Below are 15724 nucleotides of genomic sequence, written 5' to 3'. Positions count from 1 at the left end.
ACCTTGGGCAAGTCAATTCCTTTCAGCTTCAAAAGAAAGCAAAAGCAAAACCTCTTTAAATAAAACTTGCCAAGAAAACCCCTTAAGGTTGCCACAAGTCGGGAATAGGAACACAACAATATGGCCCAAAACCAATGGGCCAAAAATGTGCAATCCACAAGCAAGCAAGCAAAAACAAAGGAAAGGAATCGTAAGGTATACACATCCTATGCAGTGTTTTCAGAATGGTTTCTGTACAAAATATTTCCTTATACTGTATTATGGATGTCTCCTAGAAAATTTTACTTTTTGCCAATAATTTTGACTTTGTAAAAGGTATGAGCATCATAGCCAGATACTCTCCATCTATGGGATGCCCCTAACAAACTTGTTGGAGGTATGTCTTTTAATATGTAAAGTATCATCGTCATGTTTGCAGGGGACTTACCATGGAAAAAGCTTAGTAATAGTGAACCCTATTGAAATGAACAAGTTACATTGGAAGTTCACCTAAAATCATGTTGGAGAACCTAGAAACTTTCTGGAGAGAATTTGTTAGGTGCCCCAGGATGACTCTATGGTTACTCCTGGAAACAGCATATCATAAGAACCCCTGGAAGACCTATACAATTCTTAGAGAGGACTCATTTTGTTGGATGAGGATAGGTAAAACTGTGGGCACTAGGCTCGGGGATAATGGTTGTATTGTACTAACAAGTTGTTGTTGACTCTAAAATTGTTCTGCACAAACTTTTCTTGTCACCTAAGACACTGATCTTAAACTGTGGGTCCCAACCCCAAATGAGGTTTCCTTAGCTCAATGTTAGGGTCACGAAAAATTTGCCAACAAGAAAAGGTTTCTGATCGCCACTCATTCGCACAAATCTGTCAGTGTTTACAATGGACTCTGCAGAAAATGCTTCAGCTGAACTCCACAAAAAAGACAATCAGCCTGTTTAGCAAGCCTTGCAAATGCTGATTTATATTCAATCAATGTTTGGCTTTTACACCTATTTGATAAACTTATATACCTGGGGTCATATAAACATGTCTTGGAGGAAAGTGGACACATGGGAAAGGTTTAAGAAGTTCTGACCTAAGAGACAAATGTATTAATACATGATCCATGGGGATATTTTTCTGTGAAGCTTGCAATTTATAAAGTACTTAACTATGTAAAGTAGCCCATTATGACTTGATTGTAGCACAGAAAACTTGAAGTAAACAAAGAAGTCTGGCAGCAGATGTTATCTCAAAAGTGGATATATGAACATTTATATTTGCTTTTACAATAAAAATTTAGTTGAAAGTCTGATCATTAAACTTTTTAAAACAAAGCAAAAAACCTTCTTGGCCAACCTGAAGAAGTGGGTAAGTACTGCCACTAAAAGAGTTTGCACACAGAGTAAAATAGTTGAATTTGAGGAAGATGGCCTTTACAGCAATTGGTGCTAGATATAATGGTCACATCTTCTCCAACCTTAGCTGAATAGTATAAAGAACATTTAATTGGAAGTAAATTCTACTCTCTTCAATAGAATTGATGTCTGTATAACTATGCACAAAATCACAATCTAAATTTCTACTTCCTTTTCTCCAAGAACCAAAGGGCACCCTGAAATTCGGAAATTGCTTTTAAAAAGATTAACCAACAAACAAAACTACAATACCTTACAGTGTCTAAGTTCCATATCTTCATCCCCATAATCCGTTATCTCCCCTGTTTCTTCTAGGTGATTGAGAGAGAGTTTGGGGATTTTAATTTTCTTCTGCATCACTCTGTTTTCAAGGTCAGTCTTATCTTCTGTAAATTTACATAAAAATAAAATTGGTCACATTCATCAAACTAGTCATTCTATATGACTGAGGCCAGACCATTTCAAAAGTTCCCATGTTTAATTCCCTCCTGAAATAAAAGCAACTGTTCCACAGACTCTCATGAAATGAAGACTGGCAAATGAAATTTTAAACATCTGTCTCTCCAAAATGGAAAACCATAGTCACCAATATCATATAGGTATTCAGAAATTTAAATATATAAAAATATAGCTTTCCATGATCAAGAAAACACACAAAACATCAGACAGTCTTTCATAAAAATATTTTAAATTTAAAAAATACCTTCTACAAAGCCATTAGGTTTTTCCCAAAGGATGAACAGTAGTTCCTAGTCCCAAGGCAATGGAAATCCAGATTAAATTCTCACTCAACCATAAAGCTCCCTGAGTCACTTTGGTCCTGTTATTTCATCTCAATCAACGTATCTTATAGGATTTTTATGAGGGTAAACTGTAATGTAGGAAGAATCTTGTAATAAAAATTTACGAAATAAATGATATATTCCACTCTGAATGCTGCTAAGAACCCTGCACTTCATTATTGTTTGTCACTGGTTTTCCTTACAGAAGTTGAAATTTAACAAATCAAGGTTTCTAGGAAATTTGGATCCAATGAAACCAGATCCCAGTTTTTGAACTGCTATAGGAAGATTTATACTCCCTTTTCCTAATATGAGGACTATCCAATCCAAACTGGGTTTGGAATTTACCAAACTACCATATTTTTACTGTTCTGTCAAAGTCACATAAAAACTGAATTGTCATTATGCTTATTCTATACAAATATTTACACTGTTACAGCATCCTTTACTTCCTGTGCAGAACGCCAAGGCTGTTTCTGCCTGGAACCCTTAATCCCACCAGATACATTACACTGCTATGCTTTTAGGCGGAAACTAAATTAAAATTAAAAAATAAAAGATTAAGTTACTCCTTCCCCAGACCACTTCCTTCTGCTTCTTTTTTTTTTTCAGATCAAAATATTTGGCTGCCAACATAGCACCCAGAAAAATTGGTCCCACCACAGGTGCACACCTAGTAAAGAAACAAGTAATCTGTTTCCTGGTTACTAATTTATTATTTCTACCTTCCAATTTATTGTAACTATGTTCCGTTCATTTCATACTACCCTGGGCTAATTTTCATACTACCCTGGGCTAACTGTGATTTAACTTTGTTGCCCTTTATGAAACAAAATACATGTTTACTATCCTTTATCTGGAAATCCAAAATGTTCACAAGGGTGGCTGAGACAGTGACACCTTTGCTTTCCAGTTGTTTAGTGTAGCCAAACTTTGTTTCATGCACAGTACCACTAAGATATTGTAGTACTAAACTACTTCTAAGGTATCTATATAGGATATGAATCATAGATGAAATCCATGTTTAGACTTGGGTCCCACCTCCAAAAGAACTCATTATGTATATGGAAAAATTCCAAAATCCCAGAAAAACTCAAATCCAAAATATTTCTCGCCCCTATCATTTTGAATCAGAGATATCCAACATGTACTAATAGCATCCACATCAAAGTTATCTTGTTACTCAGGACACATATAATTTAATTTTTCCTAGTCAGCAGCTACTAATCATGAATGTGCCAGTGGATTTAAAAACATTTTTTTTAACCAAAGCCCAATGTTTTAAAATAATAATAAAAAACACTATCAGCTGGGCATAAGGGGCATGACAAAGGTGAAAGAAGATGTTCAAAGGGTTGATATGTGAAAGATTGAAGCCTTATCTTTGGATGTAAAAGTTATGGTCATGTGATTTAAAAAAAAATATGAAGCACACGATTGTTGGTATTCCTTTGATTGTATAATGAAAGCTGCAAATCTTAGGATACAGGGTTAACAGTAAGCATTACTATCTTACAAAATTTCATGAGCCCATGTATAAAACCAAAGGGCATTTTTAAAAAGGGTGATACTCCATGTGGCTGTTTGAAGGCTTTTATCACCTAGAACTCAATTCAAAACAAGCATCAGCATTATAAGGTATCAAATACTTGTGGATAATATGTTACTTTAGCAGCTTCTGTTACCACTGTATAGATGAAGAAATTAACCACAAGCACTTTTAGGATGTGGCTTCACCATGTGTAGTTAGTATTGTAGTGACAAAAATGGATGATGACAAGGCCCCATCTACAGTGGCCAAACCACCTTGGACTTCCGTCCCCAGGGTAGTTAGGATGGATCCTTTTTAAATTTTCCTTTCGGTGACATTTTAAGATTTTTGTTTTCCAGGATGCTTCTGGTTTTAGAACAGTTATGGTGCTGTACTGCGATAATTTTATTGATATTCATAAGATTTTATTGATATTCATAAGATTAATTCTACTTTAATCTTAAATTTGTATATTTTAATTATATTACCCATACTTATTTTCCTCATAAGGAGCTTATATTTTGTTGTATAATTTAGAATGTACTTTATATAGGCCAGTTTCTGCTATGTATATGACAACATTTTAAATGCCAAATTAAGAGGGGTTTTTTTTATTAAAAAAAACTTTAGTATTTTAAAGTGTCTATAAGAATCTACATACTGACAAGAAACTGGAAAATTTGCAAGCTTTTTTTAAAAAAGAGAACCAGTAGCTTATTATAACTTTAGTAAGATATTTTTGAAAATAATTTAAAATAATCTAGTATTTTAAAATAATTCAGCAAGGGAGCCTCTGCTTTCTTAAATTATACAAAACCTTAGTTTGGGGACACTAAGAACCAAAGAAAGCTGGGTCATGAGCTAATGATAACAGACTTGGCTGAAGGGATGAGATGGAAAAGGCTAAATAATACTAAAAGCAAATATTCTAAATTATATTGGATATAGAATCTGTCAATGTCAATACTAATTATGGCTTTATTCCTGTACTGTGGATATTACACACAATCAGGAATAAAAAAAAATCAATCCATGTCAGAAGAAAACAAGCGCTGCATCTATAGTTACTGTGAACTCATAAAGCTCCTCAAAAACTAGGAGATTCTATTGAATCTTAAACTTGGCTTTTACCATCAAGAAAGTCCAATTTTTATCTGCCCATACTTATTTTCCTCCTAAGGAGCTTATAACTTTAGTAGGTACATGTCTTAAGAACTATAATTATTCAATAACTGTGCAATCCTTGGGAAAACCGTGGAGCAAAGCACTAGTATCTTGGTTTCATGGGGGATTGATTCAAAGAGCCATTTTCTAATGGATACCAAAATCCAGAGACATTAAAGTCCCATTATATTCAATAGCAAAGGAAAATTGTGCACCTTATATAAAATGGAAACAACTCAAACAAGTGCCAGAGAAAACCTGAGAATCTATGAAATGGAGGTAAGCTATGTAGGCATACATATTTGTGGGTGCTCGGTGTGGTGCAAAATCATGGTTTGTTTTTGGATTGCCCCTCCAAATATATCGAATTCATGTGCTAAAACACCAGCATGATTATCCACAAGCGAGATTGTGTAAAATCTAAATAACCTGAAGACTCTTCATATTCAAAATTTACAAGTCACAAATACAGAAACTGAGACAAAAGACATTTGTAAAATATTTTGTAGAATGTAGTATTGATGAATCCATACACAAAGGAATTCTGAATGACACCTCTTCTAATCTGAATTTTACCATATAATTTCTCTTCCTCTTTTGTTCTCTTATTTAAGGATTTAAAATATAGCCTCTCTCTATAGTGAAATGTAGTGCAAACAAACAGTCCCCATTGTTTGATAGTCTCCTTCTTTCTTTACTTTCTTCCCAAGACTGTTGGTAACAATGATCCCAAAGACTTGACAGCCTGGAAGGAGGAACTGGGCTATTTGCATGAGACAGTTATACTCCCTAAACACCACCAAGAATCTCAATTTGCACGTTTAAATGTTTCCTTGAGAAATGTTAGAGGATGGGGAAAGAAAATATTGAAAACTAAACTCACAGATCTCTGAAATAGTAACGTATTCATCTGAAATTTCACAGATTGCCAAACTACTACTCTTTTCCTACAGAGAGTATTGTGATCCCTGTCATGTGAGGAATTCTGTATCATTGTCTGATGGCCTTCTACAAATTACAGGCAGTTCCTGAGTTACAAACATCTAACTTATAAACAACTCTTAGTTAGGAAGGGAGGGAGGGTGAGAAAACAGGACGTGAGAGAAATCTACCCCTAGGATGGGAAAATCACTCCTCATAGTTATCATGGAGAAAAGATGCCTCAAGCTTTATCATCAATCCTTGTTTCCACAGCAAACCAAATTTTTCAAAATCTAATTATCACAGGGACACCAAGTGAGGTGAAGTCTTCTAAACAGGGGCACAGACAGCAGAACAAACACTACAGGGGTGAAAACCATTCCTTGTGCTATACTAAGCAAGTATATAGGTGTATATTTGGCTGGAGTTACACTTTAAAATGTACCAATTCTGACTTACATACAAATTCAACTTTAGAACAAACCTACAGAACCTATTTTGTTCATAACTTGGGGACTGCCTGTATGCACTCTTGATACGGTGCCATCAATCTAATAACATGGAATCTGCACAATAAGAATTCTTATATTCCTTTATCAGGTTCTTACAGTCAAGAGGAAAAGGCAATATAAAGCAGTAGACTAAATGTGGTAAATTAAGGGTAGTCTTCAACAATTGGCTCACTGCAAATATATCATCATTGAGGTTATCTATGCTTGGGAAATGAAGACTGAATGATTGCACTATACGTACGGAAAGGCACCATTTTTGGTATAACTATACAACATGGATGCAAAATATATGGTTCTCCAGGTTTTGTTAAAGTGCCTCTTCCATCATTATTCACTAAAGGCCAATCTGAATAGAGTTACAATTAAACAATATGTGGAGGGAAACCCACTTTTTTTATATAGGACATAAGTTTCAAACCTACAGAAAACAAAAGTAAATGTTTAAACTACACTCCCATAATGATATGACTACATAACCGAAGTATCAGGAACTGATATCATTGTGGTTAACTACTATGCTATCCATTGCTATCTGATTGAACTTAGCTCCTAAGTACACTGCATGAAATACATAAACTGATATGTACGGCAACCATTACTTTGAATAAACAACTGCTTCCCTTGCTGTCTCATGACAGATTGTATTCATTGCACATTTAAAATATTCAGGAATTTTTAATGTTACTGGTTACATAAGCAAATCTATGATTTGTGAAGTTATTTTTCCCCCACGAATCTTTACCACAGATCCTTGATATTTCTCAGTCCTTTCTACAAATTAAAGGTCCAATGGGAGAATTACTAAATGCTACCAATATCTCAAAATTTGAGTATGACTAACTGAGCAGTTCTAGGAAAGTAAGGAGTGCAGATGGAACACCCTTTATCCGAAATGTTTGGGATCAAAAGTGTTTTGGATTTGTTTGGATTTTGGAATACCTAAATTGCCATGTAGTCCAAGGAGATGCCTTGGAGATGGGAATCAAATCTAAATATAAAATTCATTTATGTTTCATATACACTATGATGACTAATATTTTAAAAGCTATCAAAAATGTTCACCCTATCTTTTAAAAATGGAGACTAGGTAAAGGTTTCCCCTGACATTAAGTCTAGTCATGTCCGACTCTGGGGGGTGGTGCCGAGGAGCCGACATTGTCCGCAGACACCTCCCAGGTCATGTGGCCGGCATGACTGCATGGAGCGCTGTTACCTTCCCACAGAAGCGGTACCTATTGACCTACTCATATTTGCATTTTTTTGAACTGCTAGGTTGGCAGAAGCTGGGCCGAACAGCAGGAGATCACCCTGCTCCCCAAATTCAAACCACCAACCTTTCAGTCAGCAAGTTCAGCAGCTCAGCGGTTTAAGCTGCTGTGCCACCAGGGAACCCTAAAATGAAGATTATGGGAAAGTTAATTTATAGCATCCAAGTTTAGACATCATGGTTCAAATGTTTCCAAAAGGTTATTTCCTCTTTTGCCTATCATCCTAGCTACTATGAAAGTGCTAGTCTACAATTCTGCATGTCACAGGTATGAAATGATGCACATGCATTTTTTGCTAGACATATAACATATCTCACCATAAAGAGTTTATGTGCAGCAACTTCCATAAAAAAAACAAAATAATAAAATAAAGAATTAGAGTGCTTACAGACATTAGAGTGCTTTTGAAAACAATGTGACTGAAGTTAGTCATGACTTCAGTTCCATTGTTTTCAGTGGTCAACTCCAAGTATGGCAGTCTGAATCCTAACAAATATTTGTTTTATTTTTATTTTTAACTTGCACATTAAAGCCATTACTAAGATCTAACCCATATATTGAGGAAATAATAAACAAAAAGTCACATAGCAGCAAACAAAGCATTCTAGAAAACTGCAAACCTAAAGTAGTGGAAGTCAGAAGACCAGTTATCTGAATTAACATATCTGGGCACAGAAACAATGGTTACCAGGAACCAGAAATTCAGTCACCTGGCATGAAGGCCTATGGAGAACATTCTAGGTGGAGTGTGTCACAAAAAGGCTTACTCCCTTGTTACCATCCATTTAAAATTAACAACTGAGAGAACATGAACAAGAGTCTTACCAAATCATGTGAATGCATTGGCAATTTGTACAGAACAAGTGCTCCTTGACATAACTCTAAAAACCCCTATTCACTTTTGGGATCTGAGTAATACATTAGGAATCAAAAACATAAAATCTATTTATTTATTTAGGAAGAAAGTTGATCTGTTTCAAAATTTGAACATCTTTTTATCAAAAAATTGATGCTGACACTATGTATCATAAAAGAAGTGAGGATTTTGAAGCCAGACACACATGCAATGTTCAACAATACTCACTCCTTGATACCATTAGAACCTAAATAGCTTTGGCAAATATTCCTCCATCTAGGAAGGATTACAATTTCTCCAATATAGTGAGCAATATATATATAATACCACTTGGATGTCTGAAGTTAAGGACTGAACCTGACAACACTCCCAAACTGTAAATCTAACTCTTGATGGGAATCTTCTCAATCAGATGGGCAACTTAACTGGCAAAACCTCTAACAAGTTACTACTTACTTTTCCCTCAATGACAAACAGTAACCCAGCAATCTCTTCTAGAATTTGTTTGCAGGACAAGAATGGAAGCACTAGAATGTAGAACTATTGACATCAGTTCCAGCAAGCAGACTAGGACAACTGATGGTACTGAAAGCCACAAATGCAGGCAAAATGTCAGGAGAGAATGCTTCTAGAACATGGCCATACAGCCTGAAAAACCTACAACAACCCAGTGATTCTGGCCATGAAAGCCTTCGACAATACATTCCAACTCTACATCTCAGGTCATTTCAAAATTTCATAATGAAATCATAACTTTGATAAATATACCATCTGATCCAATTAAAAAAACATGGTTAGAATATATGTTGGGATTTTTTAACACCTAGAGTTAGGCCATCTTATTAAATTCACTACACATGCAAAAATTGTTCTAAAATTATGAGTATTTTATATCAAAATATATACACAACCCTCACAAATAAACTTTGCTTATACTTCTAGTGGTATTTCATTGATTGCTGTTGGAAGTGCATACCTCTGAAAAATAGTTTAGAGGATTTAGGTTAAAAACTTTTGAAATGTGACGCTGAAATTTATCATGGCTCCAGTAATGTATTCACCCTTTGTCTATGTGTTACAGCTGGAGACACACAGACATTGATCATGCATGTCTTGTGATCAATCCTACCAGCCACTGTAAAAACACTGTGTACTTATTGCATGTGGACATGTCCCTTCTTGCAAAAATATAATTCACAACAAATCAATACACTTGTGTGTTACTGGAGAAGTAGGCTGCAACTTTTATACATGCTCACATAGAATGAAGTCCTACTAACTTGATGGAACTTACTACTGAACTCCATGTGCAGCATTGCACTATTAATTTGTACAAACCAGAACCTTATGAATAGCCTGATTAGACTGGATTAGGGCCATCCACACCTATGGAAGTTCATGAGATGGACCAAGATGGCCAGAACTTTGTGGATTTGTGGTCCCCAGCATATGGTATTTAGAAGTCTACAGTTTCTGTTACATTTATTTACCATAGATAAGGGAAACCAATTCATGTTGTACATTATCTTAAAGTTATCTAAGATGGCGATAGAACTGTGATTCCTGCTATTTCTGGTCTAGCAAATGAAACACATTTTTGAAAAGTGCTACTCATAGATTTTGGTTCATGGGGTAGAAACCTGTATGACTAAACACAGGAATAAACAGTCAGAAGTGACTTCCACCTTGAGTTGTTTTGCTTCGTATCTACTTCCACCTAAACATCCTGAATGGAAAAAAACTCAATAAAACTATATGCACCACACAAGTATTACTATCCATAAGTGGAACAGAAAAAATATACCCTGAGATACAATGCACTGCTTTATACATTTTATTAAAATGTGTACTTACATATTTATAATTAAATATGTTTGATTTCCAATCTAAATAATTGTGGCAATAAAACATTAATATTACTCAAGTTAAAAAAAAACCCTAAACAATGCAGTAGTTGACAAGAAACCAACATAGGGATTTAAGATATCTGGATTTTGGTAGCAGAGTTTTGGGCAAGGTGGTGGATGAGCCAAATGTGACAAAAGGAAGTCAGAGAGAGAGAAACAGCACAGTAGTTAATTATAGTGATAATGAACTATTGTGTATGGGCCAGATTTATGTTGAAGAGACAGTATGTAAGAAATGATATGACATCATAATGGTGTGAATCCAAAAACAGAAAAAGAATAGATAAAAGATAAGCTTCAGGTTTGCACCTTCTCAACACTGTGTATAGTGGCATTAAGAACTGATGCAGGGAGTTATGTGGAAATGAAGGCTTTGGAGAACAGGGCAAAATGGGTTATATGAACTATTGATTTGACTCAATTAGGGTCTTTGTGTACTTAATTGTCCATTGCACCTATCCTGTGCCCTAACCTGCTCCTCACTTGTCACTTGATGATTATCCTGTTCTTTCCATGTGCCATTCATTGGCGGCCCACTTAACCTTTTCATAGCCAGACTTTATTTATTCAGTGCTTGTTTCCCAGCCACCAATGCCCCCCATTCTGTGCCATGACGCCTGTTTCAGCCTTCTATCTCTTCCCCACACCCAATTTAAACCAGGTTCCTTTTCTCCAGAAGCAGTACCTCTCCCCTTGGGCCCTCATTCACTCAAGAGCCATAGAAAAATTGGAAGGGGGCAGGGAGTGAGAAAGGGATTAGGATCCAAGGCAGAACACCGAGGGTGCTCTTTTCAGCCTCCTCAGCCCTCCCCATTAAACAGAAGCCTTCTCCCTTAAGCAGCATCTCTTCCCCCTAGGCCCTCATCCACTAAAGCCTATTGAAAACCTGGGGATTGGGAAAAAGGGGCAAAAAGAAAGAGATTAGGTGTGAGGTCATAGTGTCTGTTTCGGGACACACACACACACACCCCGCTCCTCCCTTTAAGAAGGTGCACTCCTCCTCAGAAGCCATTTCTTCTAAAACAGCACCTCTTCCCTTAGTAGGCCCACAGCATCCATTCAAGAAAGTCGGGGAAAGGAGGAGAGTAATGAATTAGGTGTTGAGGACAGAATATTGATGATGCCTGTTTTAGCCTTCTTATCTCCCTCCCACTCAGTTTAAACTAAGGGCCCTTCCAGACAGGTCCTACATCCTAGGAACTGATCATATAAGCATATAAAATACATTATATGAGTCCCCACTGCCAGATAATCTGGGATAAATAGAAAACCTGGATCAATAGGGCCTGTCTGGGGGCCCTTCCACACAGCCCTATATTAGGGCAGAAAATCCCACAATAACTGCTTTGAACTGGGTAATATGAACCCACACAACTCTATATCCCAGAATATCAAGGCAGAAAATCCCACATTATCTGAGAGTGGACTCAGATAACCCAGTTCAAAAGCAGATAATGTGGGATTTTCTGCCTTGATATTCTGGGATATAGAGCTGTCTGGAAGGGCCCCCCAGTTCAAAGCAGATAATGTGGGATTTTATTCAACTGTGTGGAAGAAGCCCCAGTTCAAGGAAGAAGATGTGGGTTTTTCTGCCTTGATATTCTGGGATATAGGGCTGTATATCCATATAACCCAGAATATCAAGGCAGATAATCCACAGTATCTGCTTTGATCTTGGGGGCCTTCCACACAGCCCTATATCCCAAAATATCAAGGCTGAAAATCCCACAATATCTACTTTGAACTGGGTTATTTGAGTCCACACTGACATATATTCCAGGACCCTTCAACAGAGCCCTATATCCCAGAATATCAAGGCTGAAAATCCCACAATATCTACTTTGAACAGGGTAATATGAGCCCACACTGCCATATATCCCAGGTCCCTTCCACACAGCCCTATATCCCAGAATATCAAGGCAGAAAATCCCACAATATCTACTTTGAACTGGGTTATTTGAGTCCACACTGGCATATATTCCAGGGCCCTTCAACACAGCCCTATATCCCAGAATATCAAGGCAGAAAATCCCACAATATCAGCTTCTGAAGTAGGTTATCTAAGTCCATACTCAGATATGGGATTTTCTGCCTCAGATAACCCAGGCCCCTTCTACATAGCCCTATACCCCAGAATATCATTGTAGGATATAGGGCTGTGTGGAAAGGGCCTGTTGAGTCCACACTGGCATATATTCCAGGGCCCTTCAAGACAGCCCTATATCCCAGAATATCAAGGCTGAAAATCCCACAATATCTACTTTGAACTGGGTTATTTGAGTCTACACTGACATATATTCCAGGGCCCTTCAACACAGCCCTATATCCCAGAATATCAAGGCAGAAAATCCCACAATATCGGCTTCTGAAGTAGGTTATCTAAGTCCATACTCAGATATGGGATTTTCTGCCTCAGATAACCCAGGCCCCTTCTACATAGCCCTATACCCCAGAATATCATTGTAGGATATAGGGCTGTGTGGAAAGGGCCTGTTGAGTCCACACTGGCATATATTCCAGGGCCCTTCAAGACAGCCCTATATCCCAGAATATCAAGGCTGAAAATCCCACAATATCTACTTTGAACTGGGTTATTTGAGTCTACACTGGCATATATTCCAGGGCCCTTCAACACAGCCCTATATCCCAGAATATCAAGGCAGAAAATCCCACAATATCGGCTTCTGAAGTAGGTTATCTAAGTCCATACTCAGATGTGGGATTTTCTGCCTCAGATAACCCAGGCCCCTTCTACACAGCCCTATACCCCAGAATATCACTGTAGGATATAGGGCCTGGGTTATCTGTGGGCCCTTCCACACAGCCATATAACTAAGAATATCAAGGCAGAAAATCCCACAATGACTGCTTTGAACTGGGTTATTTGAGTCCACATTGTCAAATAACCCAATTCAAAGAAGATAATGTGGGGTTTTATACAGCTGTGTGGAAGGGGCCTTAGATTTAAAAAAAAAAACCTTTTTCTACTTAAGCAGCATCTCCATTCAAACCCATAGAAAACGGGGGGAGGGGGAGAAAGCAGAGAGAGAAAAGGGTTAGTTAGATGTGAGACCAGAATACTGACAGATCTTTCCACACGTTGGAAGCAGCCCCTCCCTGCCTCCCTCCCTGCGCCAGGTAACCTTTTCTCTGTCCTGAGGCAGCGCCTTCTCCCTTAGGCCCGCATCCATTCAAGCCTATGGAAAATGGGGGGCATCAGAGAGGTAAAGAGAGAGAGAAAGGGCTTAGATGTGAGGCCAGAACATTCTGGCAGGAGGCGGCATCCCTGGGCCAGGCCTGCCCTCCCTCTTTCTCTCCCTGGAGAGGCGAAACCCCACCCTCAGCGCCAGAGACACAGAGAGAGAAGAGAAGGCAGGCAGGCAGGCAGGAGAGGTTTGGCCCTACCGCCGCCCCACAAGTAGCGGGTCTCCGTGGGATCCGCCTTTGAGTGGCCTGGCCTCCCCTCCCTCCCTCCCTCCCCGTCCCCTCCCGCCCCTTCCCCCGCTTCTGCTCACCTGCCAGCGCCAGGATCTGGGCCTTGTGCAGCGGAGGCCGCTGTCCCCACTCTCCGGCGCCCTCCTCGTCGTCCTCCTCCTCGTCGTCGTCGTTGGGGTCCCGGGCCGGGCTGCGGTAGACGGTGTAGACCTTCTGGTTGTCGAAGTCGAGCCGGGACTTGGGGCTGAAGCCCTGCACGCAGGACACGGGCAGCGCATAGCACACGTTGTCCTCCAGGAACCGCACGAAGGCGTACATGGCGGAGGGAGGGGGGGAGGGAGAGAGGGGGGAGAGGGAGCCCTCGCCAGGCCCGCGCGCCCGCCTGCCTCCGCCCGCCGTGCTGCCCAAGAGGGGAGGGGAGGGGAGGGGAGGGGGCGCGCCTCGGCTCCCTCAGCCCCCGGAGAAGCTTCTGTTATTGTTCCTGCCAATCGCGCTCGGCGCTCGGCTCAGAGGGTCTCTCCAGCCGCCGCTGCCGCACAGGCTCCGGGCGAGAGGAGTCGAGCGCCGAGTCACCGAGCCGCAGCCTTGGCAAGCATCGCGGAGACACACACAGAGCAGCGGTGCGTGGATGGAATGCCATGCTCGGGGTCATCCGGGGCAGTTGGACTTCAACTCCCAGAAGCCTCAGCCGCCAAGGCGCACGGCCAGGAATGCTGGGAAATGGAGTCCGAAACCTCTTAAAGGTGCCATGTTTGGAAGTGACTGTCCAGGCGTGGGCAAACTTGGGCCCTCCAGGGATTTTGGACTTCAACTCCCAGCATTCCTAACAGCCTCAGGCCCCTTCCTTTTCCCCCTCAGCCGCTTAATGCTGGGAATTGAAGTCCAAAACCCCTGGAGGGCCCAAGTTTGCCCATACCTGGAGTATACCCTTGTGCTGCATCAGGTGAATTATTATTATTATTATTATTATTATTATTATTATTATTATTATTATTATTATATATGCTCTGTGCATAATGAGTACTTTAAAAACAAAAGAACCAATGAACGAAATCACACCAAATTTGCCAACAAAACGTCTCACAACACAAGGAGTAACCATCACTCAAAAATGATGATTTTGTCATTTGGGAGTTGTAGTTGCTGGGATTTATAGTTCACCTACAATCAAAGAGCATTCTGAGATCCACCAATGATGGAATTGAACCAAACTTGGCACACAGGACTCCCCTGGCCAACAGAAAGCACTAGAAGGGTTTGGTGGGCATTGACCTTGAGTTTGGGAGTTGTAGTTCAGCAACATCCAGAGAGCACGGTGGACTCAAACAATGATGGATCTGGACCAAACTTGGCACAAGCATTCAATACGCCCAGATATGAACACAGATGGAGTTTGGGCAAAATAGACCTTGACATTTGGGAGTTGTAGTTACTGGGATTTACAGTTAACCTACAATCAAAGAGCATTCTGAACCCCACGAACGACAGAATCGGGGCAAACTTCCCACACAGAACCCCCATGACCAACAGAAAATACTTAAGGCCATCCAATCCAATTCCCTTCACCAGGTCAAGAAAACGTAATCCTCCTGACAAAGAGCCATCCAGCCATAGAGATAGATAGATGGATATGATTCACACACACACAGATATAGTATCATAGATTTGAAAGGGACCCTTAAAGAAGGACAATGATATCTTGCATGTTCCAACGTGGGCAAACCAGACACTCTCCACATCAACACTGACAAAGAAACAGCAAGAAATACTGTTTATTCACAAGCATAAAGACATTACATCTATTAGTAACCAAGATTTTCTCATTATTTTCCAGATCAACAGACCAGGGCACAGCAACGCGTGGCAGGGGACAGCTTATATATATATATATATATATATATATTAGGCCTGGGTAACAACGGAAAAATTTGTTTCTAAAATCGATTCGTTT

General features: G+C 39.5%; 1 protein-coding gene across 6 annotated transcripts in view; it reads right to left on the bottom strand.

Moving 5' to 3' along the window:
* BEND5 (BEN domain containing 5) overlaps positions 1-15724 on the bottom strand; it is a 995828-nt gene that overhangs the window by 429586 nt on the left and 550518 nt on the right. Inside the window, exons 1-2 of one of the 6 annotated variants that reach the window (XM_060773473.2) lie at positions 13854-14374; positions 1650-1783 (exon numbers count right to left, since the gene is read on the bottom strand). The exons of 1 other annotated variant lie outside the window; for it this stretch is intronic. In XM_060773473.2, the coding sequence (XP_060629456.2) occupies positions 1650-1783; positions 13854-14091 (372 nt within the window). In that variant the 5' untranslated portion in view covers positions 14092-14374. Of the gene's footprint in view, positions 1-1649; positions 1784-13481; positions 13558-13853; positions 14375-15724 lie in introns of those variants that run through there. 4 more of the 6 variants (XM_060773476.2, XM_060773472.2, XM_060773475.2 and 1 more) reach the window with 4 other exon arrangements.

This window comes from Anolis sagrei, chromosome 4 (assembly GCF_037176765.1).
Source record: "Anolis sagrei isolate rAnoSag1 chromosome 4, rAnoSag1.mat, whole genome shotgun sequence".
Classification (NCBI taxonomy): domain Eukaryota; kingdom Metazoa; phylum Chordata; class Lepidosauria; order Squamata; family Dactyloidae; genus Anolis; species Anolis sagrei.
Note: the sequence above shows the minus strand (reverse complement) of the source record. Positions and strands in the feature narration are given on the sequence as shown.